Below are 19,534 nucleotides of genomic sequence, written 5' to 3' on the forward strand. Positions count from 1 at the left end.
CTGATGCTGTGGGGACCCGTGCCCTACTGCTGCTGGGAGACTTTCCTGCTGCCCAGCTGCATGGGAGGGATCGCCTTCCTAGGATATCAGGTGGTCTGAGAAGGAGGAGCCTGACAGCAGCAAGGAGGTGGCAGCTCCCTGCTCTGTATGTTATGGAGTGATGAAGAAAGGAGGAGGATAATTCAAAGGCAAAAAAAAATCTGAAAACTGTTTTCTTCAACCAGAGCACGTGTTTGTGAGGCTGCTGGGCTGTGGCTGTAGTCTGGGGCTGTTGGGTCACCCAGACCAGAGCAGCAGTGATGCAGCAGGGGCACACGGTGCTCCTAAGGCTGCAGGGACTGGGTACAATCACTCAGGGCTGGGCCAGCGGCTGCAGCTCTGCTGTCAGCTCCTGCCCATGCCTGCCCACAGCACAAGAGCCCAGGAGAGTGACCTACATAGAAGAAAACAGATGGGAGCTGGGCATTGATCTTGCTGCTTTGAGAGAATGCAGGGGCATGAAAACATTCATTTAATGAGGAATAAACTCATGGAAAATAATTTCTATATCAGCAGGAGTGCCAGATCTTGTTTCTCTTCTTTTTGTCTGCTTCCTGGCAGGACTGCAGCTTTCTGGAGTGGAAATACTGCCAGATCCTCACAGCAAATTGTAGTGGTTGGCTGTTAAACAGGTTGCTGTTGGAGAAAAATGCACTGTGCCAGATGTGACAGCCTGAGAGAGGCTGCGATGGCTCCGCATCCTCAGCCCCAAACAATAGCCAGGCTGAGCTTGTATTCCCAGAAGGCACCACACACACATGTTGGACTCAATGGTCCTTGTGGGTATCCCTTTGAACTCGGAATATTCTGTGATTTTGAATATATTGCACTTAAACATGGCCCTGGCTTGCCACACACATCCATCCACACAGAGCCCTCCCACTCAGCAGTGGCAGCCTCATCCCACTCTCTGCTCCAGCTGAGCAGGACAGAGGTGCACCAGTGAGCCTCTGTGTATTACAGCAGTATTTACACATGTGTACAGGGTGTCTCCTTCCAGCAGCTGGGCTCAGGCAGTGCCCAGGGGCTGCCCCTCAATCCCAGCCTCTCCAGCCCCCAGCAGCAGCTCCCTGTGGTGCTCTGACCACGAGTTCCTCACGCAGGGCAAAGTGCAAAAGGAGTTTAATGAGAAGACCTGGATCAGGTGCAGGACGTGGACAAATCATCACAAACCATTGACGCATGACTGGCCCTTTTTATTCCTGTATGCTATATTTGTGTCTCTGTGTGCCCTAGATCACCCCTGGTTCCTGCCCTAACCACTCCCTGATGAGTCCTGTGCAATCCCCCAATGCTCTTCCCCTGCATCTCATCCTGTGTCCCACACCCCTGCAGACAGCTGCACCCCTAATCCTAAAGGTGCTTTGGGGCTGAGGCTCCCGGGATGGGGCTGGACAGGGTGTTCCTTTCTCTGAGTCCTTCATTTGGGTTCCCACCCGCCACTGTGCTCCTGTGCCCCTCGAAATGGGCCTTTATTGGGCTGATGCTCCTGGGATGGGCCTGGAAGCAGCCTGGTGGGTGCTGCTGGGGCTCCCCCTCCTGCCATCGTCACCCTGTGCTCCTCTGAGGGTGTGTGGGCCAGCTGTAAGCACATACCCACCCTAATTATCAATATAATTAGGTTTGGGATATATATAATCTAAATAAAATTTCTCTAGTTTAAAGCTTTGTGTTTCCTTCTGTAATTAGGGAATGTTTAGAGCAGGAAGCAAAGGCAGGAAAGGAAGTGTTCATATGTAGATTACTTCTTTAGTCTGAGGGTGATGAGGTACTGGAACAGGTTGCCTGGAGGAGTTGTGGCTGCTCCATCCTTGGAGCTGTTCAAGGTCAGGTTGGATGGAGCCCTCGGCAACCTGGTCTGGTGGGTGGCATCCCTGCCCGTGGCAGGGTTATTGAGTTGAGCACATTTTTGAGGTTCCTTCCGATCCAAACCAACCTGTGGTTGTGTGATAATGAGCAGGGGGTGAGCTCAGATTGACATTCAGATGTGTAGCACAGGAGAAGGGCTTGGCACCGGGGAGCATAGCAGGACGAGGCAGGGGGCAGCTCGCTGTGCAGCCCTGAGCGCAGAGTGCTGAGCGGGAAGGGCCATGGCTGATGGTTGTGTGAGCAGCTCTGCCTGGACCAGCTTAGCCAGCACTAACCTTATCCAGGCACTGCAGAGGAGCAAAGGGCAATGAAGGGAAAGGGAGTAGAGCCTTGGACTTTGGATTAACTGCGAACCACTGCTGACCATCAGCTCTGAGTAGCATTCCCGGCTGGTAAACACCCAGTGCTGTTGGCAACGGCTGGGCACGGGAAACCTCAACCCTTCCCAGCTCCACAGCCTGGAGGACGGGAATGGAGCAGTGCACCCCAAAACTTCCTTCCCGGCATCCACAGGCTCGTATCTGGGGAGGCTTCATGCAGAGCCCAAGGCTAATTCTGCTCAAAATGTTAATTAAATATTTACTAGAGGGTAAATTAAGAGTTAATTAGGCATTCACCGCCCCAGTGCCCACCACCCTGTGCAGCCCTGCCCCGTTCTGAGCACACAGGTCCCTTCCCACCGAAAAAACCTTCGGTTCCCGGCATACGCTAATACTCGCAGATGTCACCCAGCCGGGAAGGCGCAGTGGGATCGCAAAGCGCCGGTGGTGAGGGCGGGACACGCTCGGAGCTTGCCCAGCCCCGGGGCCGCGGCGCTGGGCACGGCGGCGGGCCCGCCCCCGTTCCCATGGCAGCGGCCGGGCCTCGAGCGGCCGCCGCGGGAGGCGGCAAGCGCGGCCTGCCCCGGGAGCATGGAGGACGAGGAGGAGAGGGAAGAGGGCGAGGAGAAGGAAGAGGGCGAGGAGAAGGAGGAGGAGGAAGAGGAGGAGAAGGAGAAGGAGAAGGAAGAAGAGGTGAGGGGGAGGCCCTCAGCACCGCCCGGCTGTGGCTGGGCCAGCGTTGGCGTTGTGCTCTCTCTCCTCTCCCAGGAGCCGCCGCCCTGTCCCCTGACGGAGGAACACTTCAAGGAGGGCCTGTCTCTCCTCTGCAAGACCGGCAACGGGCTGGCCCACGCCTATGTGAAGTTTGAAGCCAAAGACAAGTGAGTGTGCAATGCCTGACCCGGCAGAAGCCCCTCACTCCATGGCCATGGAGTCGCTGTGCCACAAGCTGGTGATCGGCCATGTGGGAAGGGAGCGGATCCAGGCCCTGCTCTCCGGCCACCTGGATTCCAGCCGTGCCTCAGCACAGCCTGTCCCTGGCTGGGCACTGCCTCCAGCACGGCCAGACACACTGCTGGGAGCATCAGTGTCCCCAAGGCTGAGGGCAGCCTGCCCATCGCTCTGGACTGTGCTCTCCTAGGGGGGCTGAACAGTGACCTCCCTACAGGCACTTTGAGAAATATCCATTGACATCTGTCCTCCCAGCTGCTAACCTTTAAGGCAGGCAGCTGTAAGTACACAGGCACACAGCTGTAAGTACTGTGCCACAATGGCCTTGGGACAGTTTGGAGCCTCAGCCTCCCCAGCAGAGCCACCTAACTAAAGCCCCATTAAGACTGTTTCTTTCAGCAGTCTCATAGGGTATCTCAACCACTATTTTTTCCACTAGAAAAGTCTTTCCACACAGTCCTTTGTGCTGACACTATTGTCTAACAGACCCCTCCCCAAAACTTACCCTTGTCTCTGCTCTGGTGGTGCCCTGTCATGACAGATAGAATTCAATGGGAATAAGTACTCCCTCTGCCAGGAAAGCAGATTCAATCTTACCATTCATCTTTACTGACAGGCCTATCCCTATCACCTGTCTTTTTCTTCCTTTTCTCAGCAGGGCTTTCTAGGACAGCAGGGAAGTAGGAGAGGTGGTTGCCCTCCTACCAAAAAGATGGTAGTGGGGAAATATGAGAGATATTTTATTCACATTCACTCTCCCTCAGGGGCCTGACAGACATCAGCCTCCTCGAACACTTCATTCACCTGCGGTATGTGGATTTGTCAAAGAACAAGCTGAAAGATTTGGCCCCCCTGAGCAGCCTAACCCAGCTGCTTTGGCTGAAGGTGGATAGGAATCTGCTCACCAGTGCCAGCATGCAGGAGCTGCCCTACCTCCAAGTCATCAGCTTTGATCGCAACCGCATCGTAGATTTTGAGGGCATTACTCACCCCCTCCTAGCCAACCTCAGCCTGAAAGGTGATACAGGCTACCTGTCTTGTGGGGACACTCTCTTGGAAAGGTGGAATTAACTTTCTTGTTTCTTTTTCCTCTGGCACTCAGAAAATAAAATCGAGACAGTGCTGGGCCTGAGTCACGACCATTTGTTCAGCCTGCAAGTCCTGGAGCTGCGAGGGAACAAGATGAGCACCACAGCAGGGCTTAGTGTTTCCAAGCTCAAGAAACTCTACCTGGTAAGGGATCACCAGCCCGGGGAGTGGGACAGAGCTGCTGCAGATCCCAGCACCTGCAGCCCACATAGCACAAAGGGAGTGGCCATGAACCAGGAATCTCAGAGGAGTCCATGTTGAGTGCATCAGGTTCTTCCCTCCTGCAGGAGGGCAGCTTTCCCTTTAGGCAGTGTTGGGCAGGCTTTGTATTCTGTGTGCCCTGGGACCTCTGGAGATCATGGGCAAAGCAACAGCTTTGCCCTTTGGGTGACAAAGGGAGGCAATGCCTCTTTCTCTTCTCTGATGGGCCTAATCAAACACTGGTTTAAAGCCAGCACAATTATGTGATTCACACCTACAGCTGCCAAAAAAGAAATTGATTCAATATTGCAGTGAAACTAAGATAGGAGAAGCAGTTTCTTAATATCATAAACAATTACTTCAAGGAAGCATTTACTCCTAGAGATGCAAATGAAGAAAGTATGTATGGCTTAGTCCCATAGATCACACTGTGCTGCAGCTTGCAAAGACTAAACAGATGTCTTGAGTCACTACCTCTTGAAAAGCAATTAAATATGATAAAGGCTTTGAAAAACTATGTGGCTTCTTTTCATCAAGATTCCCTGGCAGAAAACACTGAGGAGATTGCTTGCTGAGATTTGCCTGAAATTTTCTGATGGGAAACTGGGATTTTATGACTGGAGGTGCTCCAAGGATGGATGAAGTGGATCAGTCACTAGATACAATACAGAATTTCAAAGCATACCTTCTCACTTTAGTGAGTTATTGCAGGGAAGCAAACAGAGCACCTCTGCTGAGGGAAGGTTCCTGGCATGACTGGGAGGTTTCTGAGCTGTCCATGTGAAACAGGAAAGTTGCAAGGGATGATTGTTAAAACTAGAACAACCGACTCACAAGAATCTGTGGGGCTTGAATTTGTCTCCCATGTCTACCTGCCCATTAAATTGTTTTGCAGGGGAATCTCCCCCAGTAATGCTTTGGTTTCTGTGTAAAGACTTTGGTGTTATTTCAGCCTTGGGTAAGTGCAGCTGATTCCTCAATGACAGGGTTCAAGACAAAGGGCTCAATGTAAGGAATCGAACCACGTTTGGTTAATGTATGACATAGCCACAGATGAAATTTCATATGTAAAAAGTGGCATGTGCTAGGAAGATGTCAAGCTGGGTATGTGCCATGTGGCACTTGCATAATTTTTGAGGGTCACAGTAGGGCTGTGTTGGCTCCTGCTCATGGTGCAGCAGTGGTGGCAAAGGCTAACCTGAAAAAGATGGAGTGTGCAGGATGGGGAAAGGAAATCATGGGCAATGTGTGGTAACTTTCCATAAGGAACAGTGGCATCACATCTGGGAGAAGAACTGGTATTCATGGGAAGGTGGTGGTGTGTCAGACAGAATGTTGTTTGATTTAGGGGAGAAAAATGGATCAACTCTGAAAAATATTCATTCTGCATTGTCCTGCAAGTGCTGGCAAGGCTAGAGCTGGTAAAACAATTCACACTGAAGTGATGAAGAAAGTGAGTGTTGGGAGGTTACTATGCCTTTTGTGAACCAGTGATCAGTGAGCTCCCCACCCACACCAGCTCACCATTTTCACTGAGGTACAATGTCCTAATCCTTCCTGACTGATAAATCTGCTCATGTGGCCTTCACTAAATACCCAACTTTCCTCTTTTTGTCCTGGTGTTACTCCTTTTACTTGGCCCAGCTGGTCCAGATTCTTCTTTGTCCAGTTGCTATGAAAATCCTCCTTTACTACAAAATGTCTGCATCCTGAATGACTCAGCCCTGAAGTGTTCTCCTATCCCACCAGTTCAACCTGTGCCCCTTTTTCAGTCTCAGGCATTGCCCAGGTCAGTGCTTGGGTGCCTGTGGGGAAGAGAGAGCACAAGAGCACCTCTCACCCCATTTTCCATTCAGATCTCAGTATCCTTAGCGACTGCAGCCCCGAGGCACATCGGCAAGGAAAGCCCTGCTCAGCCCTGGGCTGGAGAACGTGGCGGGGAGCCGACAATTACCAGGGATGCTCCAACCTTGACTGCACAAGGCGCTGAGCAGCCCGGCAGAGCAGAGCAGAGCAGAGCGTGGGTGCTGGCACTGCGGGGAGCCTCCGCTCGGGCAGGAGACCTCTAGTGGCCTTTTCCAGCCGAAATCCTGCTCTGAAACCAGTACCTGAAATTCAGAGCTTCCATTTCCCTGCTTCGTTAATCCACATCCCAGCGAAGTGAATGAAATTCAGTGATGGGGAATTTTTCTGAAGTAAGACACAGCCCAGAGGAGTGGAAGTGCTGTGTCCAGTTCTGGCCCCTCAGTTTGGGAAGGACGTTGAGATGCTTGAGCACATCCAGAGGAGGGAAACAAAGCTGGTGAGGGGCTTGGAACACAAATCCTGTAAGGAATGACTGAAAGATGTTTAGCCAGAAAAAAAGGAGACTCAGGGGTGACCTTATCGCTCCCTACAACTTCTGAAAGGTGGCTGTAGTCAGGTGGGGTTGGTCTCTTTCACCAGGCAGCAGCTGACAGAACGAGAGGACACAGGCTTAAGCAGTGTCAAGAGAAATATAGGTTGGATATTAGGAAGAAGTTTTTTACAGAAAGGGTGATAAAGTTCTGGAATGGTCTGCCCAGGGAGGTGGTAGAGTCACCATCCCTGAATGTGTTTAAGAAAAGACTGGATGTGGCACTCAGTGCCATGGTTTAGTTGAGGTGTTAGGACATGGGTTGGACTCGATGATCTTTAAGGTCTCTTCCAACCCAGTCATTCTGTGAATTCTGTGAAGGGACTTCCTGGTCATAGATTTTCCCCACAAGAGAAGCAGCTACTGGAAGGTGCCTGGACTACATGGCCTGTGTGACTGAGAGGGGCTGTTACTCATCCTTTAAACACATTAATTGTAGGCTCAGGTGTGCTTTCCCCTCCATGCTGTTGCTCTCTGAGGCTCAAATTTGGCACTGCCATGGGAAGGGGTGCTGTGCTGGCAATGGAGTATTCACATGGGATAGTTTTATCTCAGGCACCAAGCAATGCTTCAGGAAACACTTTTTCAGCAAATTTGTGGTCCTTTAATCCAAATTCTGAGAACCTATTTGGCCAATGCTCTGAGCTATCTGATTGAGCTTCAGACAAGGCTGTGTTATGAGTGGTAGGAGTCTGAAGGATAGAAAGAGATTTAAAGGCCAGAAATAATTGCTGTTCCCTCTCCTGTGTGTCCCTATTTTCCTTCTGTCTTCCTGCCTCCCTGGCTCAGGCCAAGAACACCATTTGCAGCCTTGAAGGCCTTGAGGAGTTGGAGCAGCTGGAGATCCTGCACCTGCGTGACAACAAGCTGGAGGCCCTGGATGGATTCTCTGCTAGCATGAAGTGCCTGCAGTACCTCAACCTACGGTGGGTCCTCCCTGCTCTGTGTTGGGACCAGAGATCCCTTCATCAGACTGCACTGCCATTTAGCTCTTTGGGATTTTCTGGGGGTGTTTTGGAAGCTGAAGACCTGGTAGAGATGGGTATTTGATATTTACCATCCTTAACTTGTGTTCAGCAGCTGTCCAGGCTGTAACAGCCAGGGCCTTTCCTGGGCTTCTTAGAAAATATCAGCCTCTCCAGTCATTCTCATACCCCACCTCAGGCTTTTCCTTCCTTGCCATAAGTCAGTTGGGTCCCTCAAATCCTGTTCTCTGTGTTCTGCCTGCAAATGCCCTTTAGTTCCCAGTGTTTGCCATGGTGATGTCACATAGTTCAAAGGCTGGCTGAGCACAGAGGAATCCAGAGGAGATGTCCTTTTTGTGCCTCAGTCTGGGGAGCTACAGACGGATCTGCATCTTAGGTGACAAATCTGTGGTCTAATGCCTATGGTACCTCATGCTGCTAAGTTTTGCTTTTTCTGTCACGTCCACTTCTTGTTCCAAAGGGATTTCACTACTAGCACGGGTCTCCTTGCCTTGCTCTCTGTGCTTCCTTTTCCTCAGGAACAATGGGATCAAAAGCTTTGAGGAGGTGGGAAAGCTGCAGGTGCTGCCCATGCTGCAGGCGCTGGTGCTGATGGACAATCCGTGTGCCCAAGAACCCGACTACCGGCTGCAGGTCCTGTCCTGGCTGCCACGGCTGCAGCGCCTCGACAAGGAAACCGTCGAGGAGGAGGAGCGGGAAGAGGCCGAGAAAATGCAACAGACAAGGAAGGAAAAAGAAAAAGAAAAACAAAAGGTGAGAACAATGCAGTGCAGGGATTAGAAGGAGGTGGAGAGAAAGAAAAAAGACCAAGCATGCTGATAAAGGCTCTCCTCCACAATATGACATGAGGAGAAGGGTGAGGGATGTCAGTCTCAAGAGCACAAGAGGCTGAAAAAGAGGCCAGGCTTTGCAACCTGGCTGTGGTTGCCAGCATGCCACCCTGCTGCCATTCCTGACCCCACTAGCAAAAGAGGGCAGTGAACGGGGAAGAGACATCGGGCATGAAGTCATTAACTTCTCCCTCCTCCCTTCTTCAGGAAATGCAAGAATCTCTTGAGGATACAGTGCCTGAGTGACCCGTTTTTAACACCTGTTCCCAGAGGCTGTCAAGATGTAGTGATGCCTCTCCTCGTTTGTGAGGCTGAGAAAGTGAGAGCTGTAGGTACCAGCTTCACCTCGTTTTACCTCTGGAGAAAAGAGGAGTGCTACCCACCCTGGTCCTGGAAGCTGCCCTGAGGCACTGCAGTGTTTTTGCAGTCACTGCACTGTGTTCTATTCTCAGTAGGCCTGAGAGGGGAAAGGGGAGAGTTACAGGTCCTGTGGTTCAATTTGATTCCCAAAAACCCTGCAAGATTTTCTGATTTGAATAAAAATAATTAATGAGCCTGGAGTGACTGGGATTGTTTATCCTGCACACCCACTTCTATTCCCTGGCTCTCTCACCCTCATCTGTCTACGTCTATCCCTTGCTGCCTGCCTCTCTCTGTCTCTCCATCCCCTACGTGCTGTTTGCAAAGCTTTGCTAAATCCTGACTCATCGCAGCTCTGGGTCACATGCTGCTGTCCCGGCCCTATCAGGGGCGTCTCCATCCTGCTGCTGCCGCCACCGTTGGCTTAGAGGACACATCATCTCCCCTTGAGGTCCTGCATCCCTCCTCAGCTCCGTCCTCTCTCCTTTCTACCAGCACTTTCTCAATTTTTCGTCCAGCCCTGCCCTAGGAAGGTAAGTGTCTCCCCACGGCCAGCACACCCCTCACTGCGTGCGTGTTTCTGCTGCCCCCCTTGTGCCCTCCAAACCCCACACGCACTTTGGGGTCCCTGCCGAGAAGGACCACGGCGAGTGGCATTAACAACTCAACTCCCCTCGCTTCCTCCCCCTGCTCCTCCCACCTCTGTCTCCTCACCCCCATCCTTCTGACTTTTCTTTCATATTTTAATTTCAGGTACTCCCTCCTTCCCAAGCCCCCCCTTTCCCCTCCCGGCAATCATAATTTCAAACGTGAGCCCAGGGAATTGCAGGAGTGGGGGGGCCGCCAGCGAGGATAGGTGCTGCTCCCAAGGGCACTGTCGGGAGGTGCTGCGGGATGGAGCTTTCCCGGGGGAGGGGTGCTGGTGGGGAGAAGGCAGCGCTCCGTCTGGGCACGGCTGGGGAAAGGATCCAGCCTCGGAGCGGCCCCCCAGCCCCCCGAGGTGCTGACATAAACGCGGGCGCTCAGGGAGAGCGGGGCGGGAGGGAGAAAAGGGGATGTTTTCCTGTTTGCACAGCCCCACACCACAGGGGAGGGGGAGAGCACGGAGAGGAGTGACAGTCAGGCAAGCAAGAGCTGCATCAGTCACGACACTGCAGCAGTGCGGGCTTCCCGGGAGCAGTGCCCAGCCCGGGGGATCGCAGTGGAACACGGGACTGGTGGGAAGGGTCTCCACCGTGCCGGCCCGGCAGGGACAGGGAATTGCTGCCAGCGCCAGCTCCACGGGAAGGCATTGCAGCAGCACCAGCCTCCTAGCGTACCGTGCCCAGCCCCTGTTCACGGGGGCTGCACAGCCTCCTCTCTCTTCGTGGATGTGGTCTGTGGCTTCCCAGCTATGGCTCCATCCCAATCCCTTATCCCAGCTTATCCGCCTCTGACCTCCTTTCAGACCAGTGCAGCTGATAGCAGGGATTTCAGGGTGCTTCTGTTCAAAAGAGAGCAAATGCAGGGGGAACGGGGCAGCAACACAAGTGGAGAAGAGGCTTAAAGGACTACAAGGGAGAGGAGGTCATGTAAGTGATGGGGAGGGGCAGGCAAGGGTGGATTTGGGCTTGTCATTTGGCTTCCTCAGATCTGGCTCCAAGAGGGGCAGGTGGATGTGGCCACAGGGATGTGACCAGGGGCAACGTGACCAGATAAGCAGAGAGCCACAGCACCTGGCACGGCTGTGCTGTCAAAGATGGCTTTAAGCGGGGTCCTGTCCCTCTGCAGCCCGTGGAGGCTGTGGAGGCACGGCCAGGGCACGGCTGCAAGGAAGCTCACGGCTGGCTGCGCCGGCACGACTCTGGAGGAAGTTCCTGTGGCGTGTGCCAGATGGCGTGAGGAGCGCTGCCAAAGCGGCTGATGGGGGATCCCAGCCCAGATGGACATGGCGGAGGGCCCTGTGCAGGCTCCAGGGAACCCTGGAGTCGCTGACCACAACTTCCCACAGGAGAAGCTCTGGCTGAAGCTTCAGAGCAGCAGCACCAATCCCCACACCCTTGTGATTTCCACCCACCCGGGGCAGTGGCATTGGGCGCTGGCTCCGGCTTCCCCATTCTGCTTCTCAGTTCCCCTCGGTGCTGGGATTTGCTGGTTCAAACTCATTTTCCCTGCCCTGGTGCTCAGGGCCTGGGCTGGCTGTACCCTTGCTCAGGCATGCCATGGGGACATCCTGGCTGGGGCTCCATGGCTACTCTGGCCTCTGCCAGCCCTGCTCAGGGCTGAGGCAATCATCCGTGGGAGCCAGGGCAGGAAAACGTGGCAGTGCTGGGAGCATGGGGGGACAATGACAAGTCACACACCTCAATGCAGCACCCCCTCAGCACAGCCCCACAGCCAGGGGAAAGAGAAGGTGGCATGAGGAGCTGATTTGGAGCCTCTGGAGAGCAAACTGCAGCAAGAGAAGCTCTTTCAAACAGCCATCATTACCCACCAGCATGTTTTCTACTTCAGGTTTAACCAAAATGGTTCTACTTCAGGTTTAACCGGGTGCCCCAAAATGCTAGGCTTCCTCACCCCTCCACCCAACAGAGATCCAGCCCAGCCTCATCTGCTTCCCTGCCTCAGGAATGGAGCAAAGGGTTGGCAGCTGGGCCAGGTGTCCCCTCCCTCAGAGCCCTCTTTGCAACGTCTGAGCACCATGGCCTCAGCAAGATGGCTCCTCAGGCTGCCAGGCTCCATGCTCCCGCCGCCTTGGCACAGCCTAACCCCACAGCTCACGAGGACATGGGGACACTGAGCAGGCACATGGCAGGGGAGACATGGCTGGGGTGTGGGACAGCCATGCTGGGGTGTGGGACAGCCAGGCTAGGGTGTGGGACACCAGGCTGGGATGTGAGACAGCCAGGCTGGGGTGTGGGACAGCCAGGCTGGGATGGCTCCCCTGCATGGGCTGCAGAGGGGCTGGGCCCCCCTGGCTGGCTGCCCCTGCCCTGCCCATCATGCTGGGCTGGCTCCCCATTCACTGCACAGGAGCCGCTTGCTGTCTGGCTGGCAGGCGCTGTCCTCGCCTCCCGGCAAGGGGACAGGAGATGCCAGGAGCTGCTGCCCCGTCCTTGACACCAGAGCCAGGGGCACCTCCCCGCTGTGCCAGCTGATCCCTCCCTCTCTGCTGCCGTGGCACCCTCCCCATCCCTGCCGTCCAGGCTTGTGTCGGGCGCTGTGCTGTGACGCAGGGAGAGGCAGAGTGCCCCTAGTTTGTCAGCTGCAGCAGAGGGACAGAGCAAATTCAAATAGATAGCCAGTTCCTGGAAAAATGTTTGTAGATTCCTGTAGTCTGGGTGGATTTCTTAATTTCCTGGGGCAAATAGTTTTAGCCCAAATTTCTAAGGTCACTTTTCCTTGAATTCCCTTATCTCTGTCAGTCTAGACATAGAAGGGGTGAGCACCACATCCTGGAGCCTCTCAGAGCTGAACGTACCCTGTTCTCTTCTCTCCACATATTCACAGATTCACCATGGCGGTCGAGAGGATCCATGCCCGTGAGATCCTGGACTCCCGTGGGAACCCCACCGTTGAGGTAGACCTCTACACACACAAAGGTATGAGGGTGAGATAAGGGATGCAGGGCAGGCCCTGCCCTCTCAGGCAGAGCTGGTGCTGTGCAGCAGCCTGGCATGTCAACAGCGTGGAGGCTCCTCACCGGTGAACCCCAGCAGTGAACAAGTCAGGGGAAGAGGCAGAGACCAAAATTCTGCCTGTGCTCAGCAACCCTGCACATGTGCCAGGCAAACGACGACAAGACAGCTGGCTGTCCTGCATGTGACCTGAGCCACGTGCCTGCCCATAGCAGGGACTGAAGGCCTTTTTATCATAAATGTCTGCATCTTCTCATGGTACCCCTGCTGCAGCTATGCTTTTAGCCTTGGGGCACGGTAGATGTTTGGTAGCACATCCATGGCCATGGTTCTGGCAGGGATAAAGCTTTGTTCCTGAGGTCTCTGTGCAGCTATGTCCATGCGTGGGGCTCAGCTGGAGGAGCTGCATTTGCATGGACCCCCAAAACTGCTTGGGCTGAGGGGTGAGGAGCAGTGAGAGGCCAGAGCAGGCATGCAACCATTGTCTTCCTTCTTCAGTGAGGCAGAAACCTCAGTCTGAGGGGGAGGAAGCTGAGGGTGGCTGTGAGTCAGGCTGCTTCTCGAACTAGGAGGAGGGCTGAAGAACTTCCATCCATCACACACGGTTTTGGGATCAGTGTGAATCTCTGGGTGCCTGACATCCAAGTTCCTCAGCCTGGAAGCCCTGGGTGCCATCTATTTCTGCCCCTGAGGTGCTCCACCTCTAGGGACACCAGCCACAAGCAGCCAGCCAGTGAGGCCATCCATTTGCACAAGCAGTTGCTGCATCCTTTCCTATGAAAACAGAGCAGAAGCAGGTGCATGAGTGCTTTTCCTCTTCATCCTCTGCTTGTCTCACACCCCTGTTTTGCTGTTTCCCAGGCATGTTTCGAGCAGCCGTCCCCAGTGGAGCGTCCACTGGTATCTACGAAGCGCTGGAGTTGCGAGACAATGACAAGTCACGTTTCCTTGGAAAAGGTGGGGAGATGCCTGCTCCACAGCTCATCCACAGGGCTGCCTGTGTGTGCAGCCCTGCTGGAGGGCACTGCCCACCCACTGGTGTGACACGGATGTGTCCCTCAGGGAGACCACAGAGGCACAGAGCTAGTGTAAAGTGAAAGATCAGGCCTCGATCTTCCCTTGCTGTCTCCCTCTCTCTGTCTCTCTATCGGTCCTCTCCCTCCCTCTTTCCACTCTTCTCTCTGCCTCACTCTCTCTCTCTCTCTCTCTTCCTTTCTCTGCCTCTTCCCTTCTTTAGGGGTCCTGCAGGCCGTGGATCATATCAACAGCACTGTCGCCCCAGCTCTCGTGGGCTCTGTAAGGATTTCTCTTTGTTCTCCCTTGTCCAATGCTTACTCTGGTCCATCTCTGTCCCCTGATCTCTGTCTCTGCTCTCTTCATCTCACTGGGTTAACAGACACAGCGATGCTCTCTGTGAACCTGGGCACACCCCTCCTGCCCTCCATGCCTGTGTGTGTCCACAGCAATCTTTTCTCTGGGAGGAAAGGATTTAACTCTTCCTGCTCCACCGCAGCATCTGTGCAGCCTAACTCGTCCCCTTGGTGCTCCCTGTAGAGCTCACCCCCTCCTTCAGCTGTGCTCCCCCTCAAGCACTGAACCACATCCACACGTCTGTGGCTTCATCCTGGTGTGATGAGCAATGGTTGCACCGTGCAGGATCTGGCAGAGCCATGGTGTCACATCTGCAGCCTGTTTACACCTGAAGACCTGGAGCCTGCTTTGAGGAGAGCTGAGCCAAAGCCACATATTACACACCATGTAGCCCATGGCTGGCTCTGGCTGAGAGCACAGTTCTCTCTTGCCGCTGAAAAATACCCAGCATGGTGGAGAGCTGCCTGTGTTGGGTCTAATCTTGCTTTCCACCTCACTCCTGGGGATGGCTCCATCCAGTCTACATTCGCTTGCTTGAGGCTGAGCATGTTCTGTTGTTCTGCCTAGCTTCTGTGTGACCACAGCACCACCACAAAGCTCCCTGGAAGCTGCCAAAAGGCTGGGAAACCCCCCAGGGTGTCCTGTGTCCCCAGCAATGCGTGGCCTTGCCTTGGCTGTAGCTGACCCCCTCTCCACCATGGGTACATCCACACTGCACTGCAGAAACACCATCAGGGTTACCTAACCTGACTAAATACCATAGCACCAGTTTCCAGAGCTTTGTGTGTATATGTTCCCCCACAAGCTGAAAAAGTCCTTTTACCTCCAGCTTCTCCATCAATGCCTCCTCTCCCGCACACCAGAGGCAGCAGCTCTTCCAGTCATCCCCTTCTCAGGAGCTGTTCCTTTCTTGCAGGGCCTCTCTGTTGTGGATCAAGAGAAGATAGACAATCTGATGCTTGAGATGGACGGCACAGAGAACAAATGTAATCCATCCTTCTTTTTGGCCGGGAAATTACGGGCATGGGAGGCTGCAGGACTGGAGTGGGGGGCACTGCCCAAGCAAGGCTGGGCTGGCAAGGGCATACACACCCACTGGGCAGGATGTTGCCACCTGAAAAGTCAACCTCCTCCTTTACCCACAGCCAAGTTTGGTGCCAATGCTATCCTGGGAGTTTCTCTGGCCGTGTGCAAGGCGGGAGCTGCAGAGAAGGATGTGCCCCTGTACCGGCACATCGCTGACCTGGCCGGCAACTCCGACCTCATCCTGCCCGTGCCAGTAAGACTCTTCCCTCCTTGACATCCACCTTCAGAACCTCCAAAAGAGCGTTGTTCCCAAAAGAAACTTCAGAGGTGTTGGGAGGTAGATAAGGAAGGGATATGGGATTGAAACATCAGCTGAGTGCACTGCAGTTGTCAGGGAAGCAAATCAAGGCCTGAGATTTGTCAAGTTTCAATGGGAAAAAAGGAGCTTGAGGAGGATAGAGGAGAGGTTGTGGTGAGGGGCTGACTGAAGTTCTCATTCTTAGCACAAGAAGCAGAGGGCATCATGTGAACCCTCTGGGGCACAGTTCAAAACAAGGGCATATGGGTCTTCACACCAAGGAGAACCTGTCTTGAGAAACTATTTCTCAAAGGGAGTTGTGGATGCTAAAATTTTCTCAGGGTCAAGAAGAAAAGTCCTGGAAGAGAGGTTGACAGCATTGTTGATACACAGGTACAAATAAACAGAACAAGATAACCCACATAACTCAGGAGATCTCTGAGAGGGGAACAGGTGGGAAAATCTTCTCTAACCAATGTGGCTTGAGCCACTGCTGGAGGGAACACTCCAGGCTTATGTGTCTTTGCTTGGATGCTGGAAGCTGATGTGCTTACATTACCCTGTGGGATGTGGCATGTGTGAGCATGGTGACACATCTGAGAGCCACCTCTCAGGGATGCCAAGACCGGTTCCTTCAGCTCTGACTCTCTCATGGACTCTTCCAGGCTTTCAACGTGATCAATGGAGGTTCCCATGCAGGCAACAAACTGGCCATGCAGGAGTTCATGATCCTGCCTGTGGGAGCTGAAAGCTTCCGCGATGCCATGCGCATCGGGGCTGAAGTCTATCACAACCTTAAGAGCGTCATCAAGGAGAAGTATGGCAAAGATGCTACCAATGTGGGTGATGAGGGAGGCTTTGCTCCCAACATCCTGGAAAATAGCGAAGGTGAGAGCCCTACAGAGATGGGGTACCCCTGCCTGCAATGCTACGGGTCCCTATGCCCAGCTCACAGCATTCCCTGGACTGATTCAAAAGATGATGCCTAAATGTCATTGACCTCCTGTTTTAGGGAGTGTTTCTGAGCTCCCTCTCCTTGGGGTGGCCTTGATCTGCCACAGCCTCTCCATACAAACCTTTTATGATGTGCATGTTTTTACAAAGCTTTCCACAAACTTGTCTTTGAGCTGTGGAATCGCATTTTAATTCCTCCTTGTCCCTTTGGACGCAGCCCTTCAGCTCCTTGGCATTTCTGTTGTGTTCTGGGCTCCCTTCTAGTTCTCCATCATACCACCAGACTCCCAGTGGCTCTAGGGCCCTTCCCAAGGGAGGCTCCCACCGAGAGACAGAGCTCTCTGCATAGGCTGACTCTCCTGACTGTGGTTCTCCCCTCAGCTCTGGAGCTGCTCAAGGAAGCCATTGACAAGGCGGGCTACACGGACAAGATCGTCATCGGCATGGATGTGGCAGCCTCCGAGTTCTACCGCGACGGCAAATACGACCTGGACTTCAAGTCCCCAGATGACCCAAGCCGCTATATCTCTGGAGATGAGCTGGGAGACCTCTACCAAAGCTTTGTGCGGGATTACCCAGGTGAGCTGCTGCGCGGGGCCGCAGGGGACCAGCACTGGGGCTGCACAGCGACCAGGCACAAACCCTCTGTGTTTCAGGGGTGGGAAGGGAGGCAGCTGTGACTCGTGCCTCTTTGGCTGTCCTTTCAGTGGTCTCCATTGAGGATCCCTTTGACCAGGATGACTGGGAGGCCTGGTCTAAGTTCACTGCCAATGTGGGGATTCAGATAGTGGGAGATGACCTGACAGTGACAAACCCCAAGCGCATCGAGCGGGCTGTTGAAGAGAAAGCCTGCAACTGCCTCCTGCTCAAAGTCAACCAGATTGGATCTGTCACAGAGGCCATCCAAGCGTGAGTCCAGCCCACTGCCCTTGTTGTCCTGTGAATGGGCTGGTGATGAACCACAGCCAGGTGTCACACCATGCACTGGGTGAACAGACTTGTGTCTCTGCCAAAGTGTAGGATGCTGAGAGTGGGAGCAGAGTGTGCCTGAATCTTGCCCTGTGCAGGTGGTAAATGTAGGAGTAGGAGCTGCTGACTGCATTTCTCATTCCTTGCAGCTGCAAGTTGGCCCAGGAGAATGGATGGGGTGTGATGGTGAGCCACCGGTCTGGGGAGACTGAAGACACCTTCATTGCTGATCTGGTTGTAGGACTGTGCACTGGGCAGGTAGGTGAAACCCAGGCCGTGCACAGACCTAGAGGAAAGCAAAGGGGTGTCAAAACAGAATCCCCTGCCCTGCCATGAGGAACTGGTGCAAGTCATAACAGTGTCTTACAGTGTTTGCTTTGGGGAATGCTTTACAGATAAAGACGGGTGCTCCCTGCAGGTCTGAACGCCTGGCTAAGTACAACCAGCTCATGAGGTAAGGGGCTCCAGGGCTGGGAATGCAGAAGAGAGAATAGGGGAGTGACCAACTGGGTGGGAGAAGCTGAAAGCCCGAGGGTGGATGGAGCTTGTGGGTGAAATGTTACAAAGACAAGGCACAGAGATGACAGTAGGATCCCGGGGAGGCCTCTGGGGCAGACTCCTTTCCTCCTCCTTGGCATGAGGTGCAGCCCTGCAGTCACAGCAGCTGGCAGGAGCTGAGCTCTCGGGCACATGTCAGCTTCCTGCTGATGAGCTGCCTCTCCAGGGCCCTGGTGCCTCCAATGCTCCCTCACTGCAAGGGCCTTATGTGTGCTGTCTCTCTCCTGCAGGATTGAGGAAGAGCTTGGCGATGAAGCACGCTTCGCTGGACACAACTTCCGCAACCCAAGTGTTCTTTGAACATTGTCCCCAGGGCACAGCCACCCTGCTGCTCTTTCCCACCTCACAGACTCTGAACCCCCCTTTCCCTCCACTGCTTCCTTTTTTGCTCTTTCTCCCCACTCTGTCACCTGGTATCCTCTCACCTCAAAACCCCTCGAGTTCAGGTGTCCCTGGCTAGATGTACCCAGGCGAAGGATGAGAGAGCGGCCCACACCCTGTCCCTTGCTGTGGGCTCATAAGCATTCCTGGACCTAGGCATTGTGTGTCTCTGTTGTTTGTGCAGGGCCTCACCTGGGCCGCTCTGCTCCGTGCCAGACCACGGGAGTGGGTGCCCAGCGTGTCCCCAGTGCTGAAGCATGTGCGGTGACCATCCGTGTGCTCGGACACTGTGGCCGTGTCCAGCCGGGCGCTGCCAGCGCTCGCTCTCGTTGTGCTTGTGTGTGGGTGTGTGCCTGTGTCCTGGCCTACAGCATCCCTGTGCCCCGGGCATGTGTCTGCACTGAGCCCTGCCAGTGTCGTGTTGGGCTGTGCTCTGTTGGGCTGTGCTTGCCAGCAGCTTGGTGTTGAGGTGCACTGCTGTCCCACCCTGGGTGTGTGTGCTGTCAGTCTGTGGCACTGCTGTCCCACGCTGGTGTGTGTGTGTGTGTGTGTGTGTGTGTGTGTGTGTGTGTGTGTGCTGTCACTCTGTGGCATTGCTGTCCCACCCTGGTGTGTGTGTGTGTGTGCGTGCTGTCAGTGTCTGGCTCAGCACACAGAACTGTGGGGCAATAGATTAAAGCACATCCGTAAACAAACCCACGCTCTCATCTGCTTCTTGTGACTTCTCTCTCTCTGTTCCCTTCCCCTCCTGCACTCCTTCACCCTCCCCTCTGCCCATGATGTCTGCTTCACCTTCTGGACAGCCCCTGCTCAGCCGAGCAACAGACAAACTACAGATCCCTAAACTCTATTAAAATGTGTTTCACACCTGAGTTGCCTGGCTTGGCCTGATGTTTATCTCTAGTTGCCAGTGTTGGGGAAGTGGGGACATTTTGCCACCAGAGCAGGAGATGCTCACACAGAAAGGTAACAAAAAAAAAAAGGGAGAGGGGACTGGCAAGGGGAAGAGAAGGCCCAGCTACCCTCACCTGCTGTCACAGCTTTGTCCCACAGCCAGACTGCTCTGTTGGCCACCAGCTGGGAAGCACCAAAGGGAAGGCGTGTGTGATGACTTGCCCCTGTCATCTTCACCAAACCGTGTTGCATGAAGATCTGCTGTGCACTGATGTAAAGGCCTCAGGGTGGGCCCCCGGCCGTCTGTCTGCAGGACCCAGATGGTGGACAGAAATGGCAAGTCTTTGAGAGAGAAAACGCTGGTTGTCCCCCCCCAATAGGGGTCTGTAGGGCAGAGACTGGAGGTGTAGGTGGGATGGGTAGTCT

At 54.1% G+C, this 19,534-nt stretch overlaps 2 protein-coding genes across 3 annotated transcripts; both read left to right on the forward strand.

Annotated features, from left to right (window-relative positions):
• The first annotated feature begins 2,804 nt into the window (after positions 1-2,804).
• Positions 2,805-9,240, forward strand: LRRC23 (leucine rich repeat containing 23). Of its 2 annotated transcripts, XM_059466360.1 has the most exons (7): positions 2,820-2,921; positions 2,997-3,109; positions 3,944-4,197; positions 4,282-4,412; positions 7,654-7,790; positions 8,369-8,603; positions 8,888-9,240. In XM_059466360.1, exons 1-7 carry the CDS (start codon positions 2,820-2,822, stop codon positions 8,924-8,926), a joined length of 1,011 nt encoding a protein of 336 aa, XP_059322343.1. In that variant the 3' UTR covers positions 8,927-9,240. The 2 variants fall into 2 exon arrangements, with proteins under 2 accessions (XP_059322344.1, XP_059322343.1); XM_059466361.1 differs by having other exon boundaries at positions 2,805-3,109.
• Positions 9,241-9,366: 126 nt separating this feature from the next.
• ENO2 (enolase 2) lies at positions 9,367-19,086 on the forward strand. Its single transcript, XM_059493853.1, has 12 exons — positions 9,367-9,573; positions 12,530-12,621; positions 13,519-13,614; positions 13,895-13,953; positions 14,945-15,014; positions 15,174-15,307; positions 16,018-16,240; positions 16,688-16,885; positions 17,014-17,215; positions 17,425-17,533; positions 17,671-17,729; positions 18,064-19,086. The coding sequence occupies exons 2-12, from the start codon at positions 12,537-12,539 to the stop codon at positions 18,131-18,133; spliced, it is 1,305 nt and encodes a 434-aa protein (XP_059349836.1). The 5' UTR covers positions 9,367-9,573; positions 12,530-12,536; the 3' UTR covers positions 18,134-19,086.
• The last annotated feature ends 448 nt before the right edge of the window (positions 19,087-19,534 follow it).

This window comes from Ammospiza nelsoni, chromosome 2, assembly GCF_027579445.1.
Source record: "Ammospiza nelsoni isolate bAmmNel1 chromosome 2, bAmmNel1.pri, whole genome shotgun sequence".
In the NCBI taxonomy this organism is placed as follows: Eukaryota; Metazoa; Chordata; class Aves; order Passeriformes; family Passerellidae; genus Ammospiza; species Ammospiza nelsoni.